Source organism: Apiotrichum porosum, assembly GCF_003942205.1.
Source record: "Apiotrichum porosum strain DSM 27194 chromosome Unknown scaffold_11, whole genome shotgun sequence".
NCBI lineage: Eukaryota > Fungi > Basidiomycota > Tremellomycetes > Trichosporonales > Trichosporonaceae > Apiotrichum > Apiotrichum porosum.
The window spans coordinates 455,444-480,813 of NW_021167118.1; the positions used below are offsets into that span (position 1 = coordinate 455,444).

Consider the following 25,370-nt stretch of genomic DNA (forward strand, 5'->3'; position numbering starts at 1 on the left):
AAAACGCAACGGGCGGCGGCGGCGGCGTCGGCGGAGGACCTAGTAGGTTTTTCAACACGCATGAAAACGCAACGGGCGGCGGCGGCGGCGTCGGCGGAGGACCTAGTAGGTTTTTCAACACGCATGAAAACGCAACGGGCGGCGGCGGCGGCGGCGGCGGGGGCCATAGTAGGTTTTTCAACACGCAACGCAATGCGCGGTGCGCGCGGCTGTCGGCGTCGACGAGAAACCCATTATGCACTGGGGGTCTCCGCGTCGGGGCAAGTATTTGTGTTTCGTCGAGGCCGCGAGGCCGCAAGGCCGGCCACAGAGACCCGGAGCGCATCAACTTTGTTCAGACGACCGCTTGGCCGCGACCGCTTGGCCGCATCACAAAATGGCCATTACCAAGTACTGTAGTGTACAGTACGAATCAAGAGCGTCGTGTGGCAGCGGAGATCCAGTCCGACGTGGCCGACAGCGACGAGTGCCGTCCATCGCCCTTCCCCCTATCGGAGACACTACCAAGACAGCTGGAGCTGACACTCGTACACGCACCGTCGAGGCCCGAGGGCAGATAGCCAGATAGGCCGGCGTGGGAATCGAAGCGGACCCATCGAGCCCTCGGTGCTGCTCAGAGGAGCAGAGGCGTGTGTGGCGTGCATAACACGTTTCGTGACTGTCTTGTCTTGATTGTCTCAACTGGCCAACTGGCACAGTCTGGGCATGCTCGTCTTGCTACAGCATTTAGGTCTCCAGCGTCCATTTGTGCCTACTTTCTTTTGGCTGTCCTATCTGAATCTCCACTGTGTCAGTCTATATCGTGGCAGTGTATCCGCAATCTGGCGCCGTTCCCCGCGTCCGCTTCGCCTGCATGCCGCAATTCAACCAAGAATGGACACCCAAGACGTCACGAAACCCGTGCGTGGCGGCCGTTCTTCGGTGCCGAACTTCGGTCCGGCAGCCTCTCGCCGCAGTGTTCCAGTCCCAGCCCGCCCCCGCCAAAGCCCCAGCGGCCAACGGATCGCCTGTTCCGTTGTTCGTCACCCACACCGAGTGGTATGCCCCGTGGAATGGTCCGGTGGAAAGAGTCCATATGTGCATTTCACCATCTAACGTGTCTATATACTAGGGTTTCAGTTTGTACACTGGGGTTTGTGGTGTTCGTGAGGATGTTCGTGCCAGTGTTCCCATTGGAGTAGGTGTGGGTGAGGCGGGGGGGGGATGTTATGTGCAAGGCAAGGTCCGGGTGGGCCGAGACTGTGGCCGAGACTGGTGGCCGAAACCGTGTCCGAAACCGTGGCAACGGCGGCGTCTGCGCCTGCGGTCTGTGTCTGGGGCACACACCATTGAAGACGGCTACTTGTTTAAAAAAAGATCATTGAAAGAAGACACAAGCTGAGGCGGTCGCGCCGTGCTCCTAGGCGCCGGTCGGGAGAGCTACAGGCGACCGAGGCTCGTCACCCATGTGGCTCGGCGGCAAGGGCGGCGACGAGGCCGTGCTGGCTGGTGGCGAAGGGTACGGCTCAGCCGCGACGGGGACCTGTGCGCTCTTGCGTGGCGGAGCGTACTGGGGCCGCAGGGCCGAGGCCTTTTGCACGGTGAACGTGTTGCCGTTGTACGTGGGACGCGGGGAGGCGTGGGCCTTTTCGTTGAGGTAGGGCTCGGGTGTGGGTGTGTCGCGGCCGTCGAGGATGCGCGCCTCGGCGCGCGAGGTGGGGAGCATGCCGTCGCGAGCGGCCTCGAGGGCACGTACGCGCTTTTCGCCCTTTTCAACGTCGCGCTTGGCGTTGTTGTACATGTACAGGCCGACGGCGGTGAGCATGATGCCCACGGCCTGGACGCCGTGGACGGCCTGCTTGAACCACACAATGGCGATGCAGATGACGGCGATACGCTTGACGAGCGATGCGATCGAGTACGTCACAGGCGACGTGGACGACAGGATGGCAAAGGCAAGGACGTTCTGGGCAAAGTGGACGGTACCGTTGATGAAGAAGTAGAGCACCACGGTGGACACTGACGCCGAGTTGGTCGCCGCCGCCGGGTTGAACCAGAGTGAAACCACACGGTAGGCGTCCGAGTACAGCCAGATGGGGATCATGAGGAGGAAGGCCATGCCGGACGAAAAGTACAGCAGGTTGATCTTGTCGAGACGCGGACCGGCGTGTGCGTCGGCATTCTGCGCGCCGGGCGAGGGCATGACCTTTTTGAAGAAGATGTTCTGCGAGACAAACACAATGGTGCTGCCAAACGCACAGACCAGGCCCAGGACGTTGGACAAGGAAATGTCAAACGAGCACGCCAACATGACACCCAGGGTGAGCGGCAGGAGCGACAGGTAGGTCGCAGGCGAGTATGACACGCCAAACAAGAACGCGTACGCGAGCACTGTGAACAGCGGGGACAGCGCCTGGAACGTTAGCTATCCAGTTGCTAGGGTTCGGTAAATATCCGTACCTTGATGGTGTGAACCGTGCTGACGGGGACACGCGACATTGCCAGCGAGCCAAAGATGTGGCCGCCGACCTGGAAGGCGGCCATGGGAAGGGTATGTGTGAGGATCTGCTTTGTGGGCTTGCGGAGCCTGGCGGTAAAGTTGAGCTCGCGGCGGGATCCAAGCCAACACAGGCCAGCCACAAACGCAAACTGGACAATGGTGAGGGTGACGGGGAAGCGGAAGTTGTTGAGAATGACCTTGCCCGTGTTGGACGACACGGCCGAGGCGGCGTACCACAGTGTACAGAGAAGCACAAAGCGCACAGTTGACGGTGTGGGCAGTGCAGACTGTATCCGCTGCATGTTCTCGGCGTCGGTCAGGTCGCGGCCCAGACCCGACAGGCTCATGCGGTTGAGACCGTGTCCGAGTCCGTGCCCGTGACCCGAGTTTCCGAGTCCCAGCCCATGAGAGTGGGCGTGGGCGTGTCCGCTTCCGTTTCCCAGCAAGCCGTTGGCGATACCGCTGCTCTTCTCGTTATAGTCGACGTCGCTGACCTTGCGCTCCATCTTGAGGCCGTTGAACAGACCAGCGGCGGCGCCGGTGAGTTGCGACAGGCGGGAGGGTCCCGCTGGTGGGGAGGGGGCAAAGTAGCCTGGTCCTCCGGCGGCGCCGTTGCCATTCAAGTGGATGCCGTTGCCGTTGAGCAGGCCATTGTTGTTGTTGGCAGCGCCTGGAGGGGCGAGGTGATGTCCATTGGCGCTGCCGCCATTGGCAGCGGGCGCGAGAGGCCAGGTGCTGCGTGGTGGGGACTGGGACTGGCCGAACCGCCGCAGGTCGACGGACGACGACTGATGCGCAAACGGCGCACGATGCCTCGGATCCATGGCCGAGGAGGGGAAGGGGAAGGGGGGAGGGGTGGGGGGAGGTGAGGGGAACACGACGGGTGGTGGGTTGGCCGGTGGTGAGAGGAAATTAAGGACGATGTGATGTGTCGGTCAACTCGTTGCGAGGCGCGGGAACCCAAAAGGGGGATCTCAAAAGGAACAACCCAAGCGGATGAACGTGTGCGGGCGTTGGGGGGGGGGCGCGTTGTCGTCGATATTGGTCTACTCGAGATTGATGATGGTGGTGGTGGTGGTGAACTGGATGAGTGTAATGTGCCAACGACGACGAGACGCGGTGTCCTATGTGTGTGTGTATAGACGACGACGAGGAGTGTGCCAGCGCCTGGGTGGGGAGCAACGGCGGCGGCGGCGGCAGGAACGAACAGCGCCAGCAAAAGGGTCCTCTCAACCGCTCTGCCTTGAAAGCTTTTGCACCACAGAGAGAGATAAACCGACAGCGAGACGAGGCACACACCTCTCCTCCCTCTCTCTCCTCTCCAGCCAAAAGCTGCCAGCGACCAGAGGCCAAACAAGGGCTTTTGTCCCATGTCTTGCCGGCTCTGGCGCACTGGCCGCGCGGGAAGCCGTTCAAAAAAAGGGCAAAAGGGTAAAAAAGGCCAAAAGCACAGGGCCAGGGGGAGGGAGGGAGGAGAGAGGCGGCCGCGCGGGAGCCGAGTTGGTATGCGAGAGCGTGAGGGCCACTGCGTGCAATCTCGGGTACGACAATGTTTTGCCGTACTTCGGGACCCGGGCAGTGGAAGGAGACGGGGTACGGAACGAACACGCAGAGATACAGAACACGTGTGGCTGTGCGAGACAGAGAGAGAGATGCTGTGGACGCACACTGTGTCGATGGATTTGCTCGCTCGCGCTGCCAGATCGTTGCGGCGGCGGCGGCGGTGGGTGTGGCTGTGGACGGGGCGGGGGCACAGGCGCACAGGGCGTGTGCAAGGGGGGTTGCGCCAAACTCGCCGAATTAGGGCACGCATTAGGGGTGATCCCTAAAGACCGGCCAAATGGCTCTTCTGGACGATAAACAACCTCCCCCGTCTATAACAAACTTAATACCCACTGTATCCACACCAAACGGTGTCCTTCCCTCCGCCCGGCCTTGACAACTGCCGCGCCTCCCGACAGAACACATGCACAAGCTCCAAACTCCCCCTTCGGCAGGTCGGAAGCACTCCAGTCCTGTGGGGACACCTTCAGCCCCCCAGGATGCCGAAGGAGGCACGCAAAAAAAAAAAAAGATAGTGCGGGTGGTGCCCGTGCTGCTGCGCAACAGTTGGCACCGTCGTCTCCCTCACCGCCGCGCGCCGCTTCTCGTGCAACACGTTCGCGCGCGTCCGCGGCCCCCGGCGCCGTGCACGCTCGAAATGCTCGGCCTCGCCATCCCCGTCCCCGTCCACCGTGCGATCTGCATGGGGTCTCGCCCAAGGGGAATAATGGATGCACCAAAAAGACACTCGCTTCCGTGATAGCGTTCATCCACGGGCCGTTGTGGCTGTTGGCCGCGCCGCACCCGCGCGCGGCCTTGGCACCATCATCACACCGCCCGACTAGCGCGGTGTCGGTGTTTGTTGTGATCGTCCTTGGCATGTGTGCATACCGCGCATACGGCCACACGCCGGCTGCTAGCTGCTAGCAGCCTTAGCAGCTTGACGCTTATGACTCCCGCTGGCAACTCAACTGATCAACTGCCCAACTGGCTTGCGGCAAGTGTTGCTCTTTCCTGCGATCCAGGACTTTTATTGAAGGGTAAAAATTAATCTGGGAGCAGGGGAAGAGAAGCAGCTATAGGCAAAAAGGCAAAAAAAAAGGTCAAGCGGCGTCAGGCCCGAAGCACACAAGGGGGGGGGAGGAACAGACCCCCTCTCTCTCTCTGTCCTCACTAACACATATAAGCCTCTCTCTGATGCCTCTGATCGCACATCTCACCGAGGTATGCCAACTTGGGCTGGCCCGGGAGCGGCGCGGTGCGCGGTATGCGACTAATGGACCGAGGACGTCAGTGCCCAATTCATCCATGCGCGTCCAGTCGCGCAGAAACGCGTCAGAGGCGCGCGCGGGCGCGCTGGGGGGAGCAGCCGGGGGAATGGCTATAGGCGCGAAATGTATATGTACATGGCCAACACCAGGCCGCGCCGACCCCAGTCCAGCGTACCAGCGCACCGGCGTCTGGCCAGGCGCGTTCATGATCACTTTGCGGGACCGCTGGCGCAGATGAATGACGGCGGTCAGCGATCAGTAAATCAGTAGCCGCCGTCATCATTGCGCCGCTGCTGGTGACGTCGCTGGCAGAGTAAATGACAGCGGTAAGCGACAAGTGGATCAGCGATAGTCGACGCTGTCCTCGGTCCGCGCTGTGCGGCCGGGCACCATGCTACGCGTCTTGCAAAGCGTGCACATATCGCATGCCCTCCTGCTGCGCAGCACCGGACCTCAGTACCTCACCCCCCCCCCCCAGTACCTCACCAGGCCGTCCAGGCCGTCCAGACCGCCAGGGACCCCCCACCCACCACCACCGCGCGTGTGTGCTCTGTACGAAAAATGTAAATTGTTGTGACCCTTCCTCGGCACGATTCAATTTTGTGCTCCCCCTACGGTACACGGTATACGGTACCTACAACAAATCCAAAATCCAAAATATCAAACCCACCCAAAGTACCAGAAATACCAAAAGGGGGAGAGGCCACAAGCCCAAACGGGCCTCGTTTCGAGATGTCCTCCTGTCCTACCTACCCCCCGTTCTAGTCCTGCCTCTTGTCTACGGCCCTTGTCAGTCGGCGTCTACTACTCGTACTAATCACTCTGGCACGGCGAGGCCGAAGGAATAGAACAGCAAGACACGGGTACACGGAATAGAATAGGCAGAGACACAGGAATAGAATAAGAACAAGGGGAACCCATTTACGCAACATGCTCTGCTATGCCGCCACCCGCGCGCGCGCGCGCGCGCGCCCCGCGTCCGCACGCAGCTAACGAACGAAACAAACACCAACACATGGGAACAAACGTCATATATGCCATAAAGATGCGTACTTGCTTCTCTGCTGTCTCGGCATCTCGCTCTCTCGCTCTCTGTACCAATATCGCTATGCACAGTCCCTCAGTCATTTAGTCCTCGGTCCTCGGTCCTCAGTCCTCAGTCCGCCGCGGCCGCTGCTGGCGCCGCTGCTGGCGCATTACTGAAACCGGCCAACGGAGCGGCGCGTGCCCTGCTGCTGTTGCTGCTGCTGCTGCTGCTGCTGCTGCTGCTGTTGCTGTTGCTGCTGTTGCTGCTGCTGGACACCCGCGCCGTATCCGGGCGCGTACCCCGCGCCTTGGGAGTAGTATCCCGCCGCGCCGGTGGGGTCGTACCCCATCGCCTGGGCCTGGTAGTCGACGCCGAGTCCGACGCCGCCCACTCCGACACCCACGCCGACACCCACGCCCACTCCGACGCCCACACCGTTCACGCTCGGGAAGCGCGAGCCCGCCGGACGCGCGTTGGCCATCTGCGTGCCAAAGCCCGTGTGGCCATATCCTCCCGCGGGGCCGGCGTGGCCCGAGTGCGCGTGCGCGTGTGCGTGCGCCGAGTGGCCCGAGTGGCCCGCATGCCCTGCGTGGCCGTACAGCTGCTGGCTGGGGTTGCGGTACTGCGCGCCCGGGTAGCCGTTGAACGCGCCGCCGCCGGGCTGGAAGCCGCTGCCGCCGGGCTGGGTCGGGTAGCGGTAGTCGTTGAGGTAGGGGACTTGGACGGGTTGGCCGTCCTTTCCGGGCCCGGGGGAGAAGGGCGCCTGCATCGCATTGTTGCCGCCCTTCTGGTCCATGCTGCCGCTGCCGCCCTTGTTGTTGTTGTTGCCCGAAAAGCTGCGGTAGCCGCCCGGAGTGGCGAGTGACGAGCCAAACGACGGCGACGTCCACAGCCCTTGCTGGAAGCCGTTGGCGCTGCCGCCCGTGCCGTTACGTCCGATGAGGCCGTACTGCATGCCCATGCCGCCGTCGGGGCTCGCGCCGCCCGAGGACATGTACTGGTACCCGGGCTGGGTGAGGGATGCCGAGCGGACCGAGAACGCAGACGACGCAGGCTGGCCGCCCATGGTCGGGAAGCCCTGCTTCAGGCCGCCTTGGCCGTTGGTCGGGTCCGACGCAGTGATGGGAGCGTTCAGAGTCGGGTACAGCGGCGTCTCGGGCTGGCTGGGGACTGACGGGGGTGCAGTCGTCGTGGCCGTCGTCGTCGTCGCAGTGCTCTCCCACACGCTCTTCAGGTGCTCGTGCTGCGGTGCACCGCGAGCAGGCGACGTGACCGGGTACAGAGCAGACTTGGCCCACGGGCCCTGGGCCGCCGTGCTGGGCGAAGTCGGGTTGGTGCGCACCTGGGCAGCAGTCGAGGGCGGCGTGTTGGGACGCGGTTCACCAGACTTGTTGATGGGCTTGGAGGATCCCTTGTCCTCGAGCTCGCCAATGTGCTCCAGGCTCATCTTGTTGACCTCTTCAAGCAGGCTGTCGCCATCGAGCTCGCTCGACACCATGAAGCGGACGCCGGGCTTGTCGGCAGAGCCTGGAACAGACTCACCATCGACAAGGAAGCGGCGGTCCTTGGGAAGGGCTTCCGTCTCGGACGGCACGGCCAAGGGAGCCTGCGTCTGCGACGGCTCGGGAGCAATGGACGAGGCCGGGACAGAAATCTCGAGATGGCGAGTCTCGTTGGAGCGGCGCTTCTTCTTGCGCTCAAACATGACCAACGAGCGCGGCGAGATGCTCACGATAGGGCCAGTGTCGACATGCTTTGCGAACCGGCGGCCAATGGGCTGGGGGAGAAGAATGTCGGGAAGGGTGAGGTGGGGCGGGAGGTAGTGGATAGGAGGCTCAAAGGTCATCATCCAGCCCTTGGGGGCCGGGATACGGAGACCCTCCGCCAGACGCAAACGCCAACGAGGAATGTTGGGGATGGGACGCGCAGTCTTGGGAACCTTGACCGTGTACTGCCGCCACGCAGGCGGGGGTGAGCGAGGGATCTCTGGCTCGGTGAAGTCAAAGTACTCGGCGGGGAGGTGAGGGAGACGGGGCCGCTGGGGCTTGGGTTTGGGGGCCTTGGGCACAGCGGACGCTGGGGCGGACGATGGCGCCGACGACGGCGCAGCAGGTGGTGCCGGTGCAACCGTCGCTGGTTCGGGCACAGTGGCTGAACGGGCCGTCTCGTTGGGACCCTCGTCGCTCTCTTCAGCCTCCTCGGCAAACGGTGATGAACGCGCCTTGGCCATGGCAGCTTGCAGACGCGCGAGCATCGCGTCAAAGTTGGCTTCCTTCTTGGACATGGGCTGGGGGACCGGTGCGGCAATCTCCGTCGTGTGCGTAGGCTCTGGTAGACCAGGCGGCTTTGAGGGGGCAGGCGCCATGTCGTTGGGTGAAACGTGCGGTGGGAGCTCACGACCGTGCTGAACAGGAGGGGGTCCGTCACGGGGTGCGCGACGCTCGCGCGCGACTTCCGCCGGTCGAGGGCCCTGGTCATTGCTAGCACGGCGTCCCTTGTTGCCACGGGGTTCGCGGGGCTCGCGAGGTTCACGGGGCTCGCGCTGTTCACGGGGTTCCCGCTGTTCGCGTGGTTCGCGCTGTTCACGAGGCTCGCGGTGCTCTGGCTGGGCTTGTTGCTGTGCCACTGGAGCTGCACGGCGCCAGGATGTGGCCTGGTCTGCAGGGTGGGGGGCCGCGTCGGGAGCGCGCGGCTCGGCGGGGACAGCGGCCTCGGCAGCACCGGGACGAGGACGAGTGGCAATAGTGACCTGCGGCGCGGCCTTGTTGCTAAAGCCGGGGGGAGGAGCAGGTTTGGGCAGGCCGGGGGGAGGGGCCACGGGTGAAGTGGCCGCTGCAGCAGCTGGTGCTGGTGGTGCGGCAGCCGCCTTGGCGGGCTTCTTGTCCGCGGACGCAGGTGCAGTGGGCGCTGGGCCGAACCTCTCGGCAAGCTCGCGAGCTTTCTGGCGCGCACGTTCGGCTGCTGCTTCACGCGCAGCCTCTTCCTCCAGGCGGCGCAGACGAGCCTTCTCTGCCGCCGAGTGCATCTCAGCTGCTTGGGTGTCGCCGGCAACGGTGGTAGCAGGGAGAGCGCCAGTGCTGCTGACTGGTGAAGTCACTGATGCCGCAGCAGCAGGAGCAGGGGGCGGTGGTGGTGCGTGGTGTTGTTGTTGCGCGGCAGGAGGGGGAGGAGGAGCACGAGCAGCTGGAGGAGCGCGAGGAGGTGGTGGGTGGTGCTCTGCGGCGTGAGGTGGGGCGTCGCGGGCGGGCGGGGCTGCACGCCACGAGCGAGCTGTCGCATCTGGAGCATGTTGGTGACCAGCAGGACCAGATGACGCCGCCATGTGAGGAGGCAGCATGCGACCCGAGTCGGCCAGATGCGGGGGTGGGGCCCTGTCGTGAGCACCGCCGTGGGCGGCGTGAGGAGGAAGGTCTCGCGACATGAGCCTAGTTGGATGCTGCTGCGAGGAAGGAGGAGGTTGACGACCCTGTGTTGGTTCGTGACGGTTCGTCGAAGCGTTGAAGAGCACACGTCCGGAATCGCGAGTACGTGACTCTGAGGGACGCCTGGGCCAGCTGCGGTCAAAGTCGTCCTGGAAGCGCTCCGACTTTGTCACCGGCACCTCGTGCACAGGTGGCTCGGGCTCCTTGATGTCGTACGTCTGGCCGTCTCCAAAGTCAATCACCTCATCATCGTCATCCTCTTCGTCCCATCGGTGGGCGTTCGGCTCCAGATGGGTAAACTCGTTCAGAGACGACAGGATGGCCTGGTTGTGGGCGGCCTCGGCCTGTGCCACAGCTTGGGCGTTGAGCATGGCTGCACGTTTGACTGGTAGCTGTTAGTAAGAGCTCAAAGAGACCTTTCCTCAAAGCTCACCTTCTGCAACCTCCTTGGCAGTGGGGAAGTCACGCATCGGTGGTGGTCCTCCCCGCATACTCCTTCCCTCTCCAGGATGATGACCTCCACCCACAACAGGTCCCCATGCACGTCTCGCCGCTGCTCCAAGTCCTTGTCCGGAACCCATGGCGACGTTTGGCAAGCCGTGGCGCGTTGGCGCGGGATGCTGGAGAAGCGGGGTCGGCTCGGTTGGGATGGCGGGCTTGGCCCATGGGGAAGTGGTCGATGATGTTGTGGTCGCTGCCGCCGGCTTTGGTGAGGTAGACGTCTTGGAGGAAGGGACAGTCGTGAGCTTTGTGGACAGAAGCTTGGAGCCAGACTGCACTGGCGCTGTCACAGCTGCTGGGCGCACTGTGATTCCTAGTCAGCTGGGTGGAACACGCACGCACACAGACCCCTCGTTCTCAAAACTCACCGAGCTTGGCAGGAGCAGGGACTGGGCTCGCGGCCTTTGAGAGAAACTCCTTGTTGACGGAAACCGAAGAGAACTTCTTCTTGGTCGCCGCCGCGGTGAGTGGTGGTGTCGACGTGCGCGACGAGGGCGTGGGAACACGGCCGGGGACGGCGCTGGCCACCAAGGGGTGGTGAGTCGACTGATCGCCGCCGTCCTTTGGCTTGTCGATGCTCTCCGCCTTTGTCTCTGGAGCACCATTCCCAGCTGCCTCGGCCGCCTCCTTCTCTCCACTCGCGGCCGAAACCGCCACGTCTGTCTGCGCCCCGCTCGCCTGTTGGGGGCTCGGCGTCGACCTGGTCGGCACCGCGTTCGCTGTTGTATCGATCTTGGCCTCCGTTACAGCTGTGGGGGACGTGCTCCCGTTGCCGTTAGGCGCATCTGGCTTGACCGCCGCGCTCCCACTGCCAACGGCGGAAAGAGCACGGTCGGCCGCCGCGCCGGTCGGGGTGTCGCTCACAGGCGCAGCCGAGGACTTTGGGAGCTCTGGGTTAGGTTCTTGCACATGGATTTCGGTAGGCGAAGGGTTCATGCTGGGCTCCTGTTTGATTGTGGTCAGCAAAAGTAGAGGCTACGTTGGCGCGGGCCGCAGCGGTGGGCGAAGGGGCAAGGAAGGTCGCCCAGTCTTCCTTCCTTCCCCCTCCTTCCTCCCCCTGGCCTCTGCGCCATGATCGCGTGATGGTTCGGACGACGAGCAAACGCACATCGAGGGTGGTACCAGCGTGTAACGCCGCGCAGAGCTGGCGTTGGTGACCGGAGTGTCTTGAGCTGCCTTGCGGTCTGTGTGGAACGCGAGTGGCGTGTCGGAGACTACAGCTCGAACGGGACGGAAGGTTGAGGTGAGGGCTGGATGCAAGGTGCCAGCCGGTGGAGGGGAGGTGCTGATGGAAGGGAGAGGGGGGAGGGAGATGGGGGATGGGGCGGGTGGACGCAGTGAGCGCGTACCCGTGTGGTGGTGATGGAGGGGGGAGGAGGGGGGTATAAGGGGGGTTTGCCTCCTTGCGAGAGGGTGTTGGAGGAGGTGTTTGACTGGCGTTGGTCGCTATCCACTTGATGGTCGCCGTCTGTTCCGCAAGAGAGCGCGCCACCCGTAGAGACTGAGCCTTGGGCTCACTCCTGGCTGGGCGGGCAGCAGCCTGGGTGCATCCACCCACGCACACCACCCCAGGCACACCACCCACCGTACGGTGGGCTCCAGCCAGCCAGCCCTGTATATACATATCGCCGTGTATCGCCGTCGTTAGCCCCCGGTGTGGCATCCTGACCCCCCGCCCGCGCAGGGTGCAGCCAACCGTCTTCGTTCAGTTGCGCATCGGCACTCGTCCACCACCACCCCGCTACCACCCCCACCAGCGTCACCACCATGGCAGCCCGGTCCTCGCTCGTTGCGCTCCGCGGCGGTCTCCGCACCGCCTCGCGCCCAGTCATCGCCGGCCGCGCCCTCGCCACCTCTGCCGTCCTCCGTTCGGGTGCGTCTCCGAGCTGCTCCTCCCGGGATATCCGTCGTCGTCCATATGTCCCAAGTCCATGTCCTTGGACATACACCAGGCGCGATGGCGATCTCCCCTTTCCCCTTCTCTGTGCCAGTACTAACACTCGACCACAGCCCAGCCCTCGACCCCTCCCTTCAAGGAGCCCGTTGGCGTCAACCCCGCCGACAAGACTGCCACGGTCAACTCGCCCCTCCACAACTTTGGCCAGTACCTGACCACTTGCCTGCCCAAATACATCCAGCAGTTCTCGGTCTACAAGGACGAGCTCACCCTCTACGTTCCCCCCTCGGCCATTATCCAGACCCTCACCTTCCTCCGTGACCACACCCAGTGCCAGTACAAGCAGGTCGTCGACATTACCGCCGTCGACTACCCCACTCGCGAGAAGCGCTTCGAGGTGGGTTAATTGAGGTTGGGTCCTGCGTCATTCGGAGGACCCCGGCGGGAGGGGGCGGGCTGCGTGGCGGAGCTGGGCGGCCCCCCCTGTCACCACCTGAACAAGACTCGCGCAGTACTAACGTCGTACAGGTCGTCTACAACCTCCTCTCGGTCGCCCACCAGTCGCGTATCCGCGTCAAGACCTACGCCGACGAGATCACCCCCGTCCCTTCGGCTGTCGAGGTCTTCTCGGGTGCCAACTGGTACGAGCGTGAGGTCTGGGACATGTACGGTGTCTTCTTCAGCGGCCACCCGGATCTGTGAGTTGAGAGTTGGGAGGAACCAAAAGATAGTGTGCTATCTTTTGGTGGTAATCTTGGTTTGGACGATCTTGTGGCTGACGGAAATTAGCCGCCGTATCCTTACCGACTATGGTGAGATTCACTGACTTCATACTCGACACATATGGAGCGACATCTGGGGCGACGATTGCTAACTGATATCCAGGTTTCGAGGGCCACCCCTTGCGGAAGGACTTCCCTCTGACAGTGAGTAGCTAGCTGCCCGTTGAGCTTAGCTGGAAATCCGCATTCAACTCAGCTGGGGTTATCAAACTCCCTTTAGTGACAACGCTGACATCCAACAGGGTTACACCGAGGTCCGCTACGACGAGGTCAAGAAGCGCGTCGTGTACGAGCCCCTGCAGCTCACCCAGGCCTTCCGCAACTTTGCGGACGGCGCCTCGCCTTGGGAGCAGGTGGGAGCCGGCACTGAGAGCACCCCAGAGGTGAGTAGACGTGTGGACGAGGACGAATTGCAAGCGCGAGCGTGCGCGCACGCACGCGTCGACACTGGTGTCAGACTCGTGAACTCTTGTGCTAACGTACCAACAGGACTTCAAGATCCCCCCGCCCCCGCCCCCCGCCGAGGAGAAGAAGTAGTAGACAGAGACGTGACATCAAAGTCGTGCGCAGCGTAGGCTATGCATGCAATTGCCGTGGACCATTAGCAGCTGTCTGGGACAGAGGAACAGAGGGACCAGCATTGTCTGATGGCCACACTCTATTCGTCGGGGTTTGTCAAGAGCGGGAAATACGGACCCCCCCCCGAGCGCGCTTCGGTACCTCGGTACCCCGCCTTTTGGACGTGCGTCGCCGCTCAACTTGTTATCTGGCGCTTTTGCATTTCGGCTTGAGAACACGAGAAGAGACGACGGTGCTGGCTGTTTCGAACAGATCACCGCTTTTTTTGGTCAAGAAGCCCAGAAGCCCAGAAGCGCCGCGTACCCTCGGCCAAGTTGGGGAATTCGGCGTCCACTGTCAGAAAACACAGACAGGCTGACAGACTTGCGCGCCCCTTGCGGTTCGAGAAGCGGGCCTGGATTCCAACGGAGAGAGAGACCTCGAGACCGAGAGAGAGAGAGAGAGAGAGAGACGCGGGAGACGGGGAATGGAACGGACGTGTGTGGACAAGAAGCACGCGTCAGAACGACGGACGGAGACAACTGAGACTGAGACGGAGAGAGGGCTGGTCACGGGATGCGTGCCGCGCGTCTCTGTGAACCGTGTCTGTGAACCGTGGCTGTTGTCTCTTGTGTCGGGCCTGTTGGCATGTTGGGCTGTACCAAAACAAGGAAGTACGTCAGGTGTGTGTTGTGTGCCTGCAGCCGTGTTTTTGGTGGCGAGTACGATAGCGGGGGGGAGAGAAGAAGAAGCAAGACGCGAGATGGTGTCAGCCAGCAGCCGGCCGGGGGTCGCCTCTGGCCTCTGGCCTCTGGCCAGTGGGTGTCAGCTGATCAGCTGATCCAGCTTGTTGGGTGTGGACCCGGTAACTAACCCTGTTATCCATTCTTTACCCTTTTCTCTTTGTTCATGGGAGACACGGTGGCTCCACACCCCCGTGACCAGTCGCCCACACACTCCGTCGTCAAACGTGTTATCGCGCGTTTACTCCTATAGTGCATGCTTTACGGAGGGTGGCGGCGCGCGCGCGGGGCTGAATACCCTGTGGCCTGTGGCCTGTACGTGTGCTGTACGGCGGATCGACCGCGGAAAATGGAGCCTGCTTTTGGAATGTGCATGTGTGCAGATGAGCAGATCCCGCCAGCGCTCCGCTCACGATACGAGTCTGGGGGTGGCGGCAGGGGTGTACTTGTTGATGGAAAATCATGTTGCACCCAGAAGTGCCAGAAGTGCCAGAAGTGCCAGAAATGCCAGAAATGCCAGGAGCGCGCAGCAAATGCAGTGTACTACAACAATGCTCACAGTACCACAGTACCCACCATACTGACGTACTGTGCGCTTTCCCTGGTTGGAGATTCTTTTCATAGGTTATTGTCTCTCCAGATTGCTCAAACCTTAACCCCGCAATCGTGTGTGCTGACGCCGGGGAGAGGGAAGCGGGGGAGAGGGGAGAGGGCAAAAGCCACCCCACTTTTGCCAAGCAACTGCTTCGGCTCCCAAATGGCTTTTGACCCGACACAAAGCAAGGCATGCCGCATGCAGGAAGCACGGGGCAAGGAGGGGGTCATCGATCCCAGCGACCTCTGTGCTTTTGAGCCGCGGTTCGCGTCGCAGATCTCCCACCTATAACCTGCATATCTCCCTCTTCCGTCCCCCCCCCCCCCCCCCCCTCTGGCCTGTGGCCTGTCGCCCCAAACCTCCGACGAGAGCGGCGAGCGGCTGTTGGGTGTGCCGGATGGCGTAAAGGCGTGTGGTGAATGCCATTCTTTGGTCATGCGGATCGCGGAAGGCGTTGGCAGCGAGAGACAAACCCGGCTGTGCACATTTGTCGCTGCCGCCCCGTCGCGCCGTTGCAGCCACTGCCGCCGCCGCTGGCTTTTTGTCGTTCGATTGTGTGTCGTCGTGACACTGACATTCCGCTGGTGTTCCCGTTGCTGGACGCATATTGTCAGGAGCACAACGAGAGAGAGAGGGAGAAGAGTGCAGCGGCTGCCGCCATGGCGCTCTCTCTCATCGACAGAAGAGACGCGCACAGAGAGAGGGGGGAGTGGATCCAGAGCTTATCGCAGCAGACACGAGATCGGAAGCCAAACCGCGGCCGCTTTTGGGCCAGGCCATTCTCTCTCCCTCTCTCCCGCGCACCGCCCGCCGCGAATGGCCCAAAAAGCCTAGAACTGCCAGAGGCGGCGGCGGCGGCGGCGGTGGTGCAGGTGGTGCAGGGTCCCAGGAATACGTCACGGCATGCATCCAGCAGCAGCAGCAGCAGCAGCAGCATAAACCACACGATCGCGCATCGCACAGGGGGGGGAGGAGGAGAGCAGCATGCCATAATGACACATGGGAGCGTGCAGCCTCTGTACCTCTTGTGCTCTGTGGGTGTTGTATTCTTGTGTGTACCCCGCGCGCACAGGAAGGGGAGCAAAGGGACTGGGAGCATATATATATCTCCCATCGACATTCTCTCCCACCCACACTCCACAACACAAACCCTCACCCCGCACACACACACACACAGCTCAACACCACATCCTACCTGCCCGAACCACCCGCTCAGAAAGCAAAAGCGTTCGCATATCCCGACCGACCGAACGCGCGAAGCACAGCGCACAAAACAAAAGATCCGGGTGCACGCGCTGAGCGACTCCCTTTTTGCCGCCGGCCCCACCCCTCGCCACACAACACAACACACACCCACGCACCACATACCTCTAAAAGAGCAGGCTGCCGTCCTTCTCCCATCGGCCGTTCTTCTTCCTTCTCATTTCCACTGCCCCCCACCACATCACCCCCAACCACACCAACCACCCCATCAACACCATGTCACTGCTTCGTTCAGTGTCCACCATTTCAGTCTCCGACTTTGCCGCCCTGGTCGACGCCGCTCCCCTCTCGACCTGCCCCCGCAGCGCCTCCCCTGAACTCCGCGGGGCTCCCCTCCGCCGCATGTCCAAGGCTCCAAGCAACCCCATCCTGCGCACCAACACCCCTCCCCTCGCACGCAAGCGCAGTGTCAGCAACCTCGGCGCCTACGAGGACGACGACAACTCGGACTGCGACAACGAGTACTGCGACGCCGACGACCGCTATCCAGGCCACGTCTGCCTCGAGCGGTGTACTGGCTCGCCCACACCCCGCTCACACGCGTCTGGCTCCGCCACCCCAAGTCTGTCGTATGCGTCCAGCGACGACGACGACGAGTCTGTCCAGGACGAAGACGAGCCCGGAGACGACGAAGACGACGGTATCATCTGGTTTGGCCGCCGCGAACCTCCTTCCCCCGAGCGCGTCACCCTCTTCTACGCCTGGGTCGGCCACTCGCTCACGCAGGAGACCACCCGCTCAGCCCTCCTCACCCAGCGCACACATCACCTCTGGACACGCCTGGCCCTCCTCTGGCGTCTCCGCCGTCACCGTTCCATGAAGAGCGGACCAAGTATCGGCCCCAGCTTTGGCGCCGCGGCAGCCACCACCGCACGAGTCAAGTGATCCCCTCCCACCCCCCGGTGTCCTTGTGAGAAGCACATACCAAAAAGGTGAGTTTCACAGTCAGACGTGGACATGTCGAGGGAGGGAAGCCTCGTTTGGCGGAGGGATAGAGTTCCCATTCCTCGAACACACACGTTCCGGCGCCACAGCAGCCCAAAAAGAAAGGTCTCGTGGCTAACGTTTTCCCACAGATGAACATGACCTCCCTTGACGACAAACGAACCACACACACCCATTGTGTCCCACAGTAGCCATTCAGAAGAGCAGCAGCAACAAAGCGGAGAACAGAGAACGAAGAGCAGAGACAGCGAGGCGCACACGATGTTGCCCAGAGAAGAACAATTTGTAAACAGTAGCCAGCAACCAGCAGCAGTGTTCCATCCACCATTTTTGTACGACTAGCCACATTGTTCCTCCCGCGGTTGGCAACACCCCCCCTATGCATAGTACTTGCCATCACCAATGCCGCTGCCACCACCACCACCACGACGTACTGCCAGAGATCTCTCTATCTTTCTATCTGAATTCCTCCCCGCCCTCGCAGCATGACCGTTTGCGGCGGTGGCTGGGGGGCGGCAGGCGTCGTATTGGAACAACAAAACCCGATTCAGCCTCCCCCGTGTTCCCCGCACGCACGGCCCCACCGCCCCCGTTGTCATATGTCCCATATCTCTCGCGCAATCTCCCGCCCCCTTGGCCCCTTGGCCGCTCATACGCTTCTCCTGGTCTCTCCTTGTCTCTCCTGGTTTCGCCTGGCACATCTTGCCCATCGCTCTCACGTACCGAAAACATCGTGCATCGTGCATCGCGTCCATGTGCGCGCCAGCCGCGGGTGTGGGCACGGCCGGCGTGCACGGGTGTAGCTGTGTTCGTGGCCATTTCCGCGCCTGATCGCGCGCGCACGCTAGAATTGTATAATGTCAAGCGCCAACGTCGGTGTGGCGCGAGTGGCGGCGGTGGCGCGCCTCGTGCTTGGTGCTTTCTTTGCGTGCATAAACCTTGTGCATATGACCTGACCTCCTTTCCACTGCTCTGAAAAAGAAAACCGAGAGAGCCAGACACAACATCACTAGCGCGTGCCTCGGTGCAATCAGTCCATGGTGCCATGGCTCGTTCCTCCACCAGCACGACATGACCTCGTTCATTGTACGTAGCGCGTCTCGGGCATACTCTTAGCCATTTTCTTTTTTATTTGAGCAAAACGTCTGGAAACAGTTAATCCCAAGATGGTGAGATATAGTAGATATTCAGAGACCGAGACCATTGGCGCTGTTTACTTGTACGCTAAAGTGTATGCGGAGAGACGGTGGTTGTATCCCAGCACGACCATGCAGACGCGGGTACAGTGGATGCAATGAGCCAGCACGTGCTGCGGGTTACAATTGACGATTTTTAATTGACCCAGAGCGTGCTGTTTGGTGGCAGGCAGTACCCCGTCTCAGTCTGAATTCCAGCAGCAGGTGATCAGTGGATCAGTGGATCAGTGGATCCCAGTGACGTTGGCAGCTAGCGCTCCACAAGGCCACTACCTCGCCCCTTGACGCACTTGACGGCGGCAAGCCATCAGCTGGGCCGCTGGGCCGCTGACTCCGCACTGCCACCGCCCGTACAGAACCGCCACTTCCAGACTGGAAAGGGCGGGCACCTGTCCAGTTTCTGCAGTCCGCGACCCGCGTCGCGGGCGGACAAACGGGCGCAGTAGCGACCGACCGACTGACACATGACGATGGACCCGTCTGCGCACACTCTGTCGAAATTTCGAAAACAGGTCTCGAATGTTCGCCTCCCCTCCATGTAAGCGGGATACACGCGCGCCCTTTGCGCCTGGCCCTTTGCGCCTGGCCCTTTGCGCCCACCACTGCACTGCCCGATACGGCGCAACGTTGGCATTGGCATACACCTGCGCCCACTGCTGCTCACTGCGCTGGCGCCGTTGAAGCATGTTGGTGTGGTGACGTGAGCAAGGAAAGGCGGCGCGCGCGGCGGAGATTAGATTAATTGTGCCACTGCCAAGTACATAGGCCATAATACCACAGCGCCAAGTGCATAGTGCACATGGTGACGAACACGGCGTCTCCACTTGGGGGGGGGGGTGTTGGACCTCGAGGGTCATGTCGAGTGTACGGGTACCAGCTGCTGCCTTGTTATCTGCCACTCCTGGACACGCACACTGCCCTGGCTCAGAATTAATAAAACGAAAGAGAAGAATGGTGCCCCGAGTATGCAGGCTATGCAGGCCAGGTCCCTCCAACTCACATATCACAGGCGAGGCCACATGGGATCCGTCTCGTGACCCGAATTCAGGTCGTTGGGGCAAGGATCACGTTATGAGACTCTGAAAGGATCAAAGGGCTGGCTGTTTCATTTTTTATTTTTTATTGCGGACAGCCACCGAAAGCTGTGTTTTGTGGAACCACGGGAACGTGAGGATGTGAACGTTGGCTAGAATATAGTTCTAAACCGTCTCTGACTTGTAGAATGTTGTCATACGTCCTTGTTGATCGTTTGGTAACCGAGACCAGAGTACGTAGACTATAGTTGATTCAAGGCGGAGCTGAAAATAAATACATTCTGCAAATGGTTTATTTGGTCCGCAGGCAGAGTTGACAGAGCGTCACGGCTTCAGCTCGCTTCCCTCGTCCCCGCCTTACCATCACAGTGCCATCATCTGCTCCATCCCAGGATCAGGCTCTTTGTATGCGATAGCCACCCGGGTGACTGGAAGCAGACGGGAAACTGGTCAGCATTTAACCAGATCTTGAGCACTGCCACTTTTATTGCGTCAGCAGATCTTTCAAAGACGGCCAAACGCATTGCCATGGATCTTGCACAGCGTCTAGACACTGGGGTTTGTCGTACCCTACACGGTGACATGTGCAGTGTAGTCACATATTTGTTGCATGGAAGAGGAGGAGGACATGGAGCTGTACTGGCGCGCCATGTTGCACTTACTTCCTGCCACATATTGTTTGACACCACAAGCATCGTATCACCAAGTGAGATCAAGAGAGGTCGATAGGGTCTTGCAGAGACGTACACAGTAATATCCAAGGAGCACAGCCCCTAGAGAAGACCTGTACTCGAAGTCAGGAATGGACCAGGAAGGAATTAGCAGCGTGAGGTCGCCATTTTCATCTCCTCATGCCGACGACCACAAATCGTGCCATTCAAGCCACCAGCTCCTTCCCATCTTCTCAATCAAAGTCGAGTTCATTTCTCAGGATACAGCGCATTCCAAAGCACCCAGTTGCACCATTCTAGAGCATGAATTCAAGAACATACACGAGAAAAAGCAGCTGACGATCCGTGGCCATCATCACTTTTCCATTGACATCTCTACACCGTTGGTGAAACGGTATCATGCGTCGTTGCCATCGACGCGGCAGGGGTTCGACTCCCTTACGGTGTATAAGCCTTCTCTTTTGCCATCTGGGCAATGTTGCTGGAGACTGGGGACACAGGGAGGGTTGCGGAGAGTTAGCGGAGGCGTGGACGAGGCGGGTGGGCTTGAACTTTGATTTTTTCTCCCGCCGCGCGCCTGTGTGCGCGCCTGTCAGCCCTGCAGGACTGGGATGTGGAGACTGCAGCCTGGGCATGTGGGTTTGGCCTCCTGTGCATGGGTCTGGCGGAGCAGAGGTCGCGGACATGGTGTGAGCGTGTGCGTTGATGGAGTGCCACACAAATGACAGAGTGCAAGAGCCACTGGCCGGTCGCAAGTTTCCCAGTGCGGAAAAGAGGTTTGTGGTCCTAGCGGCTTTCCCACCGGCCTCGCGTCTTCCCAAGCTCTTCTTGCTCTCGATCTTTGTGGCTCACACTTGCAACCCCGTACGTATTCTCTTGTATGCGCTGCTTTAAATACACGCATCATGCACAGCAGGAGGTCGGTGTACGACAGCCTGTGGGGCCAGAGTGCACCCGCGGCCGTCGTAGCGAAGGAGGTGTGGGACACAGAACGTGTATGGAGTCTAATCTCGGATGGTTGCCATCCATCTCCCCCGGCTTCTCACTCCACACTCCATATCCTCAGACCCGCGAGACTCATTCCGTGCCAGATATCCTCAGTTACGCGGTGCACAAAGCCCCATAGCTGCCCGCACACATGCTGCAGTGCCGCCTCATGGCTGCTCACACGACACCACACGTTCAACCTGACACGCCGTGCCGCCCGATCCCACTTCTCTCTCCGAAGGCTCGAAAAACCGCTCTGACGAGCACTGAGTGCATCCCTACGTCGTACAAGTCCTCTCCCTAAGCGTATCGTACGCTTACTTGAGGGGAACAAAGCGGGAGTTGGCCATGTTGGCACCGCGGCCGTGGCCGACGGGCTTGTAGGTGATCGAGAACTCGCCAAGGTAGTGGCCAGTCATCTCGGGCTTGACGTCGACGGTGGTGAAGGTCTTGCCGTTCTGAAAAAAAGCGTCAGTGGGGGGTGTTCTCTCTCTGGGACCATTGGGGTCGAGAAATGAAAAACTCACGTAGACACCGACAACCGAGCCGATCATCTCGGGGATGATGATCATGTCACGGAGGTGGGTCTTGACGGTGGCGGGCTTCTCGTTGGGGCCGGCCTCCTTCTTAGCCTTGCGGAGCTTGTTGATGAGACGCATGGGGCGCGACTTGAGGCCGCGCTGGAAGCGCCTGCGGGCACGAGCGTGAACGATCTGGAGAGGCTGTCAGCCAAAGGTCATACGACGGTGCACTGGAATTTTGGCCGGGGGTCGAAAGCTCGGTCGAGCTAAAATGTCCCTTGGGTATACTCACGTCGATGAAGTTCTCGTTCGAGAGGTCGAGGAGCTGGTCAAGCTCGACACCGCGGTAGGTGTACTTCTTGAACGAACGGGCGGCCTTCTTGGCGGCGGCCTCCTCACCGGTAGTGTACTCCTCAGCCTGCTTGTGTGAGCGCAATTCTACGCGTGCGTTGGCCGAAAGAACGCAGGCAAAGCAGGCGCCGTCTCTCCCTCTCTGGCGCGCGCACACTCCAGCACAGTCCGCAGTCCCTCCTCGTCCTCTCTCCCTTGCTCATCCCTCCTCCATCCTCCTCCTTCCTGGACTGTGTGTGCGCGCGCGAAAGAGAAGGGGGCACCTTGCTCCACCGGGCTCTCGGTTGGAGACGAACCATTTTGTCTGTTAGGTCGAAAGTCGAAGGGGGGAGGGGAATGGGAAGATTCAACGAGATGTCGGCGTCGATGGGGGGAAGAGCGCGTTGGTCAGCACACGCTATGGGGTCGAGGTCGGGGTCGTCACGCACAAGTTTTGCTAGAGAGAAGAGTTGTAAGGTGTGGTTGCGAAGTGTCGACCACCAGCCAGCGGCGACCGCCTGGGCCATTTCGGCAACCCGCCACAGTTTAGAACACAAAGACAAATCGCCGAAACGCCGGGAGGGCCGGAGACCTTCAAATGGGTTTGCCTCCGCCCGTCACGTGCAAAAATACTTCCGTTGTCGGCCCAGCTTAAAGTTCCGACGCGCACCGCGTCTTGTTCTCTTTCTCCCAACCTCGATGTGTCCACTGGGGCGCTCTCCAACCCCTACTTTACAACGGGGGAGGAGAAACGGAGCGGGGTGAGAGTAAACAGGCGACACTGCGCCAGCTTGCTGGTTTCCGCTCGACTGTAGAGGGTCGGGCGGTCGCAGAGTCATCTGACATCCTTGTTGTTGTGAACCTCGTTTTACATGTTATGACTTTGTGCACATCTACATTATGGCTCCAATTGGGGCCTATACTCGCCGCATTTACATTACAGTTCAGTTGTGCTAAACGTTTATCCAAATGGGCCTATGCGTTTCTAGTCAGCCGCCGCCAGTACTATCTCTACTCTACTCCGCAAGTCGCAACCTCTTTTGTACCGCTCTGCAGTACTGCATATCTACTATCTGTCTCGCTAGCTACACAACTAGTGGTCTGACAGCCACCGGTACTCGAAACGGAAGTCACTTTTACGGCGCTGGCACCAAGAGTTCTCCCAGTCGAAGTAGTAGTACCCGCCCTGCTCATAGTCCTCAGTGATAGCCTGAGGGTTGTGTGCACGCTGGAACCATGTGAGGTACTGCTTGTGGAAACGCCACGATTGACGCTTGAGTTCCTGGGCAGCGAGCCACCTGGGGTTGTCAGCTAGAGCGCTCAGAGACCTAAACCCTCACTGTTCGTATGTTCCCGTCATGTAGTAGAAGATGTAGAACAGCTGGTCGAGCTCGAGACGCTGGTAAATGTTCTTGTCCTCGAGCAGTGGCAGCCTGGTCTGCGGGTAGTACGAAGGCGTCTGGATCGGGTTCGCAGGGTGGTAATACCGTGGGCTGGAGAGTTAGTGGCCATTCACGGAGGGCGTAGACTCACGGCTCGGCATCCACTTGCGACGGTGCGTTGTGATAGGAAACGTCCAGGAAGAGGCAAGCTCGTTGGGGTCGTTGGCACGGCGCTCAGCCATGTCCTTGGCAACACCAAAGCTCTGCATGAGGTTCTCGAGGACACCCTCCTTGCGGGGGCTGGACGAGTAGCCGGCAGCCGCGCGAGACGACTCGGCATGGGCGTACAGCTGGTCGGCACCGCCATTGGCACCATGAGGGTCTTGAGGCACGGGCGATGGCGACGCAGAGGGGCCGAGCGACAGATGAGGGCCGTGACCGTTGGTCTGGGATGACACGTCAGGAGCACCGCTGGAAGACTCGTCGTGGGCTTCAGACTCGAGCTCAAGGTCGTCCTCGGGTTGAGGGGTGGCCTCACGCTTTGGAGCACTAGGCGAAGACTCTGAGGGAGCCGAAGGAGGAGGGTTGGGTCCACCAACAGCAGCGGCGGCAGCGGCGGCATACCGGATCGGCGGCAAGGGAGCGGGCTTGGCCGGTGTGGGAGGCGTAGCGATGGCGGCAGCTGCCACAGCGGCAGCAGCAGCTGCAGCGGCCTCGGCAGCCTTTGCGGCAGCCTTGGCCTCAGCCTTCTCCTCCTTGGCCTTCTTTCCGCGCTTGGACTGCACGGGACTTGGTGGTTGGTCGTCACCATGGACGGAAGACTTGGACTTCTTGTCCTCCTTGGTCGGCGTCTTGGTCTCTTGGATGTCGGCAATGGATGCCGAGTCGATGGTAGACGAGTCCTCGGCGTGGGCGGCAAAGTCACCAACATACTCATCCTCGACGTCTTGCAGGTTGAGCTCGTCGTAGATGCCAGTGTCATAGTCAAAGTCCTCCTCCGTGTTGGCCTCGACAAAGTACTTGACGTCTTCCTGGATCGACTCGACGCGCTCCATGGACAGCTGGCCGTTCTCAAACATGCGCTGCACAATCTCGAGGCGTCCAATGTGCCATTGCCGACGCTCGTTGAGCTGGTCGAGCTCAGCCAGGCGGTCGCCGCCCGACTTCTTTTTCCTGCCGGTCGCTTGCAGAGTCTCGGCCTCGGCCTCAGTCTGCTCGATCTGGCGCGCGAGCTCCTCGGTTGTGCTGCCAATCCAGTCGATCATCTCTCGCCTTGCCTTTTCAGCAGGGTCGAGGCGAGCGGCTGCAATGAGGCCTTCTTTGGAGAAGGCCTTATAGGTTGTCAGCTTGGGTGCAGACGTGAAGAAGATCGGCGTCTCCCTGGCAGTGCTCACCTTCATCTTCAACTCCTTTTCCAGCGCTGCATGTCAGTAAAGCGTCCAGTGAATGCGCCGTACCTTTGAATCTTTCCATTCGCTGAAGCAAACGTCAGCACTTGGGCGGCAAAGAAGGGGGAAGGGACTCGAGATCGCCGCCGACATGCGGCTTGTAAGGCCTCGCGGATGCTGCCACCCAGGATGGTTCATACCACCTCACAGCCACAAGGCAGCTCACTCGAGGGCCTTGAAGGCCCATAAACAGCCAAACTCACACTTTCAATGGACTTCCTTGCTTCCAACAAGGGGTTCTTGTCCTTGATGTCGCTGTTGCCAAGCCACACCTTGACCTGATCGCGCATGCGTTGGAGCTTCTTGATCTGCGACTTGAGGTCATTCTCAAGCTTGTCCTTCTGCCAAGGGGTTAGCAGGTGGCCCAGGAGGTGTGTGAGGACGGAGGAAGGTCGTCTTGCCTAACAACATCGAAACCACTCACCTGGGTCACATTTGTGGCATGATCCAGCTTCTCAAAGGTCTCATCGAACAGGTCGTTTCCCTGCGTGATGAGCTTGATGGTGCGGTCAATCTCCGCTTGGAGCTTTCGCAGCGCCATGGTTGTTGTTGGCTGTAGGGGTGTGGTATATGGGGGGTTGTGCTGAACGGTCGGTCTCACCAGGGGGTTCAATGAGTATCATGAATGAGCACTGTGGGTGGAACGCGATCGACACACTATTAGTCACCCCCACTTAGGCTCATTTGCTTCCGCTATGATGTTGTTGGTGTGATCGTCATTCCGGTTAGCACGCCTTCCGTTTTGCCCCGGCCATGCCTATTGCCGCTTACCTATC

At 60.6% G+C, this 25,370-nt stretch overlaps 6 protein-coding genes and 1 non-coding gene across 7 annotated transcripts; 3 read left to right on the plus strand and 4 right to left on the minus strand.

The window, feature by feature from the left end:
* Positions 1–1,399: 1,399 nt before the first annotated feature.
* SLY41 (suppressor of loss of ypt1) lies at positions 1,400–3,303 on the minus strand (the record flags this gene model as incomplete). The annotated part of the gene is made up of 2 exons (XM_028617557.1): positions 1,400–2,392; positions 2,440–3,303. 2 exons carry the CDS (start codon positions 3,301–3,303, stop codon positions 1,400–1,402), a joined length of 1,857 nt encoding a protein of 618 aa, XP_028474020.1.
* A 3,185-nt stretch (positions 3,304–6,488) lies between these two features.
* Positions 6,489–11,178, minus strand: EHS24_001795 (uncharacterized protein; the record flags this gene model as incomplete). The annotated part of the gene is made up of 3 exons (XM_028617558.1): positions 6,489–10,126; positions 10,175–10,546; positions 10,611–11,178. The coding sequence occupies 3 exons, from the start codon at positions 11,176–11,178 to the stop codon at positions 6,489–6,491; spliced, it is 4,578 nt and encodes a 1,525-aa protein (XP_028474021.1).
* An 831-nt stretch (positions 11,179–12,009) lies between these two features.
* NUO31 (NADH-ubiquinone oxidoreductase 30.4 kDa subunit, mitochondrial) lies at positions 12,010–13,458 on the plus strand (the record flags this gene model as incomplete). The annotated part of the gene is made up of 7 exons (XM_028617559.1): positions 12,010–12,115; positions 12,253–12,536; positions 12,668–12,837; positions 12,929–12,951; positions 13,025–13,065; positions 13,164–13,304; positions 13,411–13,458. 7 exons carry the CDS (start codon positions 12,010–12,012, stop codon positions 13,456–13,458), a joined length of 813 nt encoding a protein of 270 aa, XP_028474022.1.
* Positions 13,459–16,296: 2,838 nt separating this feature from the next.
* Positions 16,297–16,965, plus strand: EHS24_001797 (uncharacterized protein; the record flags this gene model as incomplete). The annotated part of the gene is made up of 1 exon (XM_028617560.1): positions 16,297–16,965. One exon carries the CDS (start codon positions 16,297–16,299, stop codon positions 16,963–16,965), a length of 669 nt encoding a protein of 222 aa, XP_028474023.1.
* Positions 16,966–20,303: 3,338 nt separating this feature from the next.
* EHS24_001798 lies at positions 20,304–20,374 on the plus strand. The gene has a single exon. It is a non-coding gene; the product is annotated as a tRNA-Gly (tRNA).
* Positions 20,375–21,230: 856 nt separating this feature from the next.
* RPS15 (ribosomal protein S15) lies at positions 21,231–22,291 on the minus strand (the record flags this gene model as incomplete). The annotated part of the gene is made up of 4 exons (XM_028617561.1): positions 21,231–21,371; positions 21,441–21,626; positions 21,727–21,852; positions 22,082–22,291. The coding sequence occupies 4 exons, from the start codon at positions 22,289–22,291 to the stop codon at positions 21,231–21,233; spliced, it is 663 nt and encodes a 220-aa protein (XP_028474024.1).
* A 542-nt stretch (positions 22,292–22,833) lies between these two features.
* Positions 22,834–25,135, minus strand: NOT5 (general negative regulator of transcription subunit 5; the record flags this gene model as incomplete). Its single annotated transcript, XM_028617562.1, has 8 exons — positions 22,834–22,837; positions 22,877–23,062; positions 23,105–23,257; positions 23,312–24,477; positions 24,541–24,566; positions 24,604–24,622; positions 24,798–24,935; positions 25,019–25,135. 8 exons carry the CDS (start codon positions 25,133–25,135, stop codon positions 22,834–22,836), a joined length of 1,809 nt encoding a protein of 602 aa, XP_028474025.1.
* Positions 25,136–25,370: the final 235 nt, after the last annotated feature.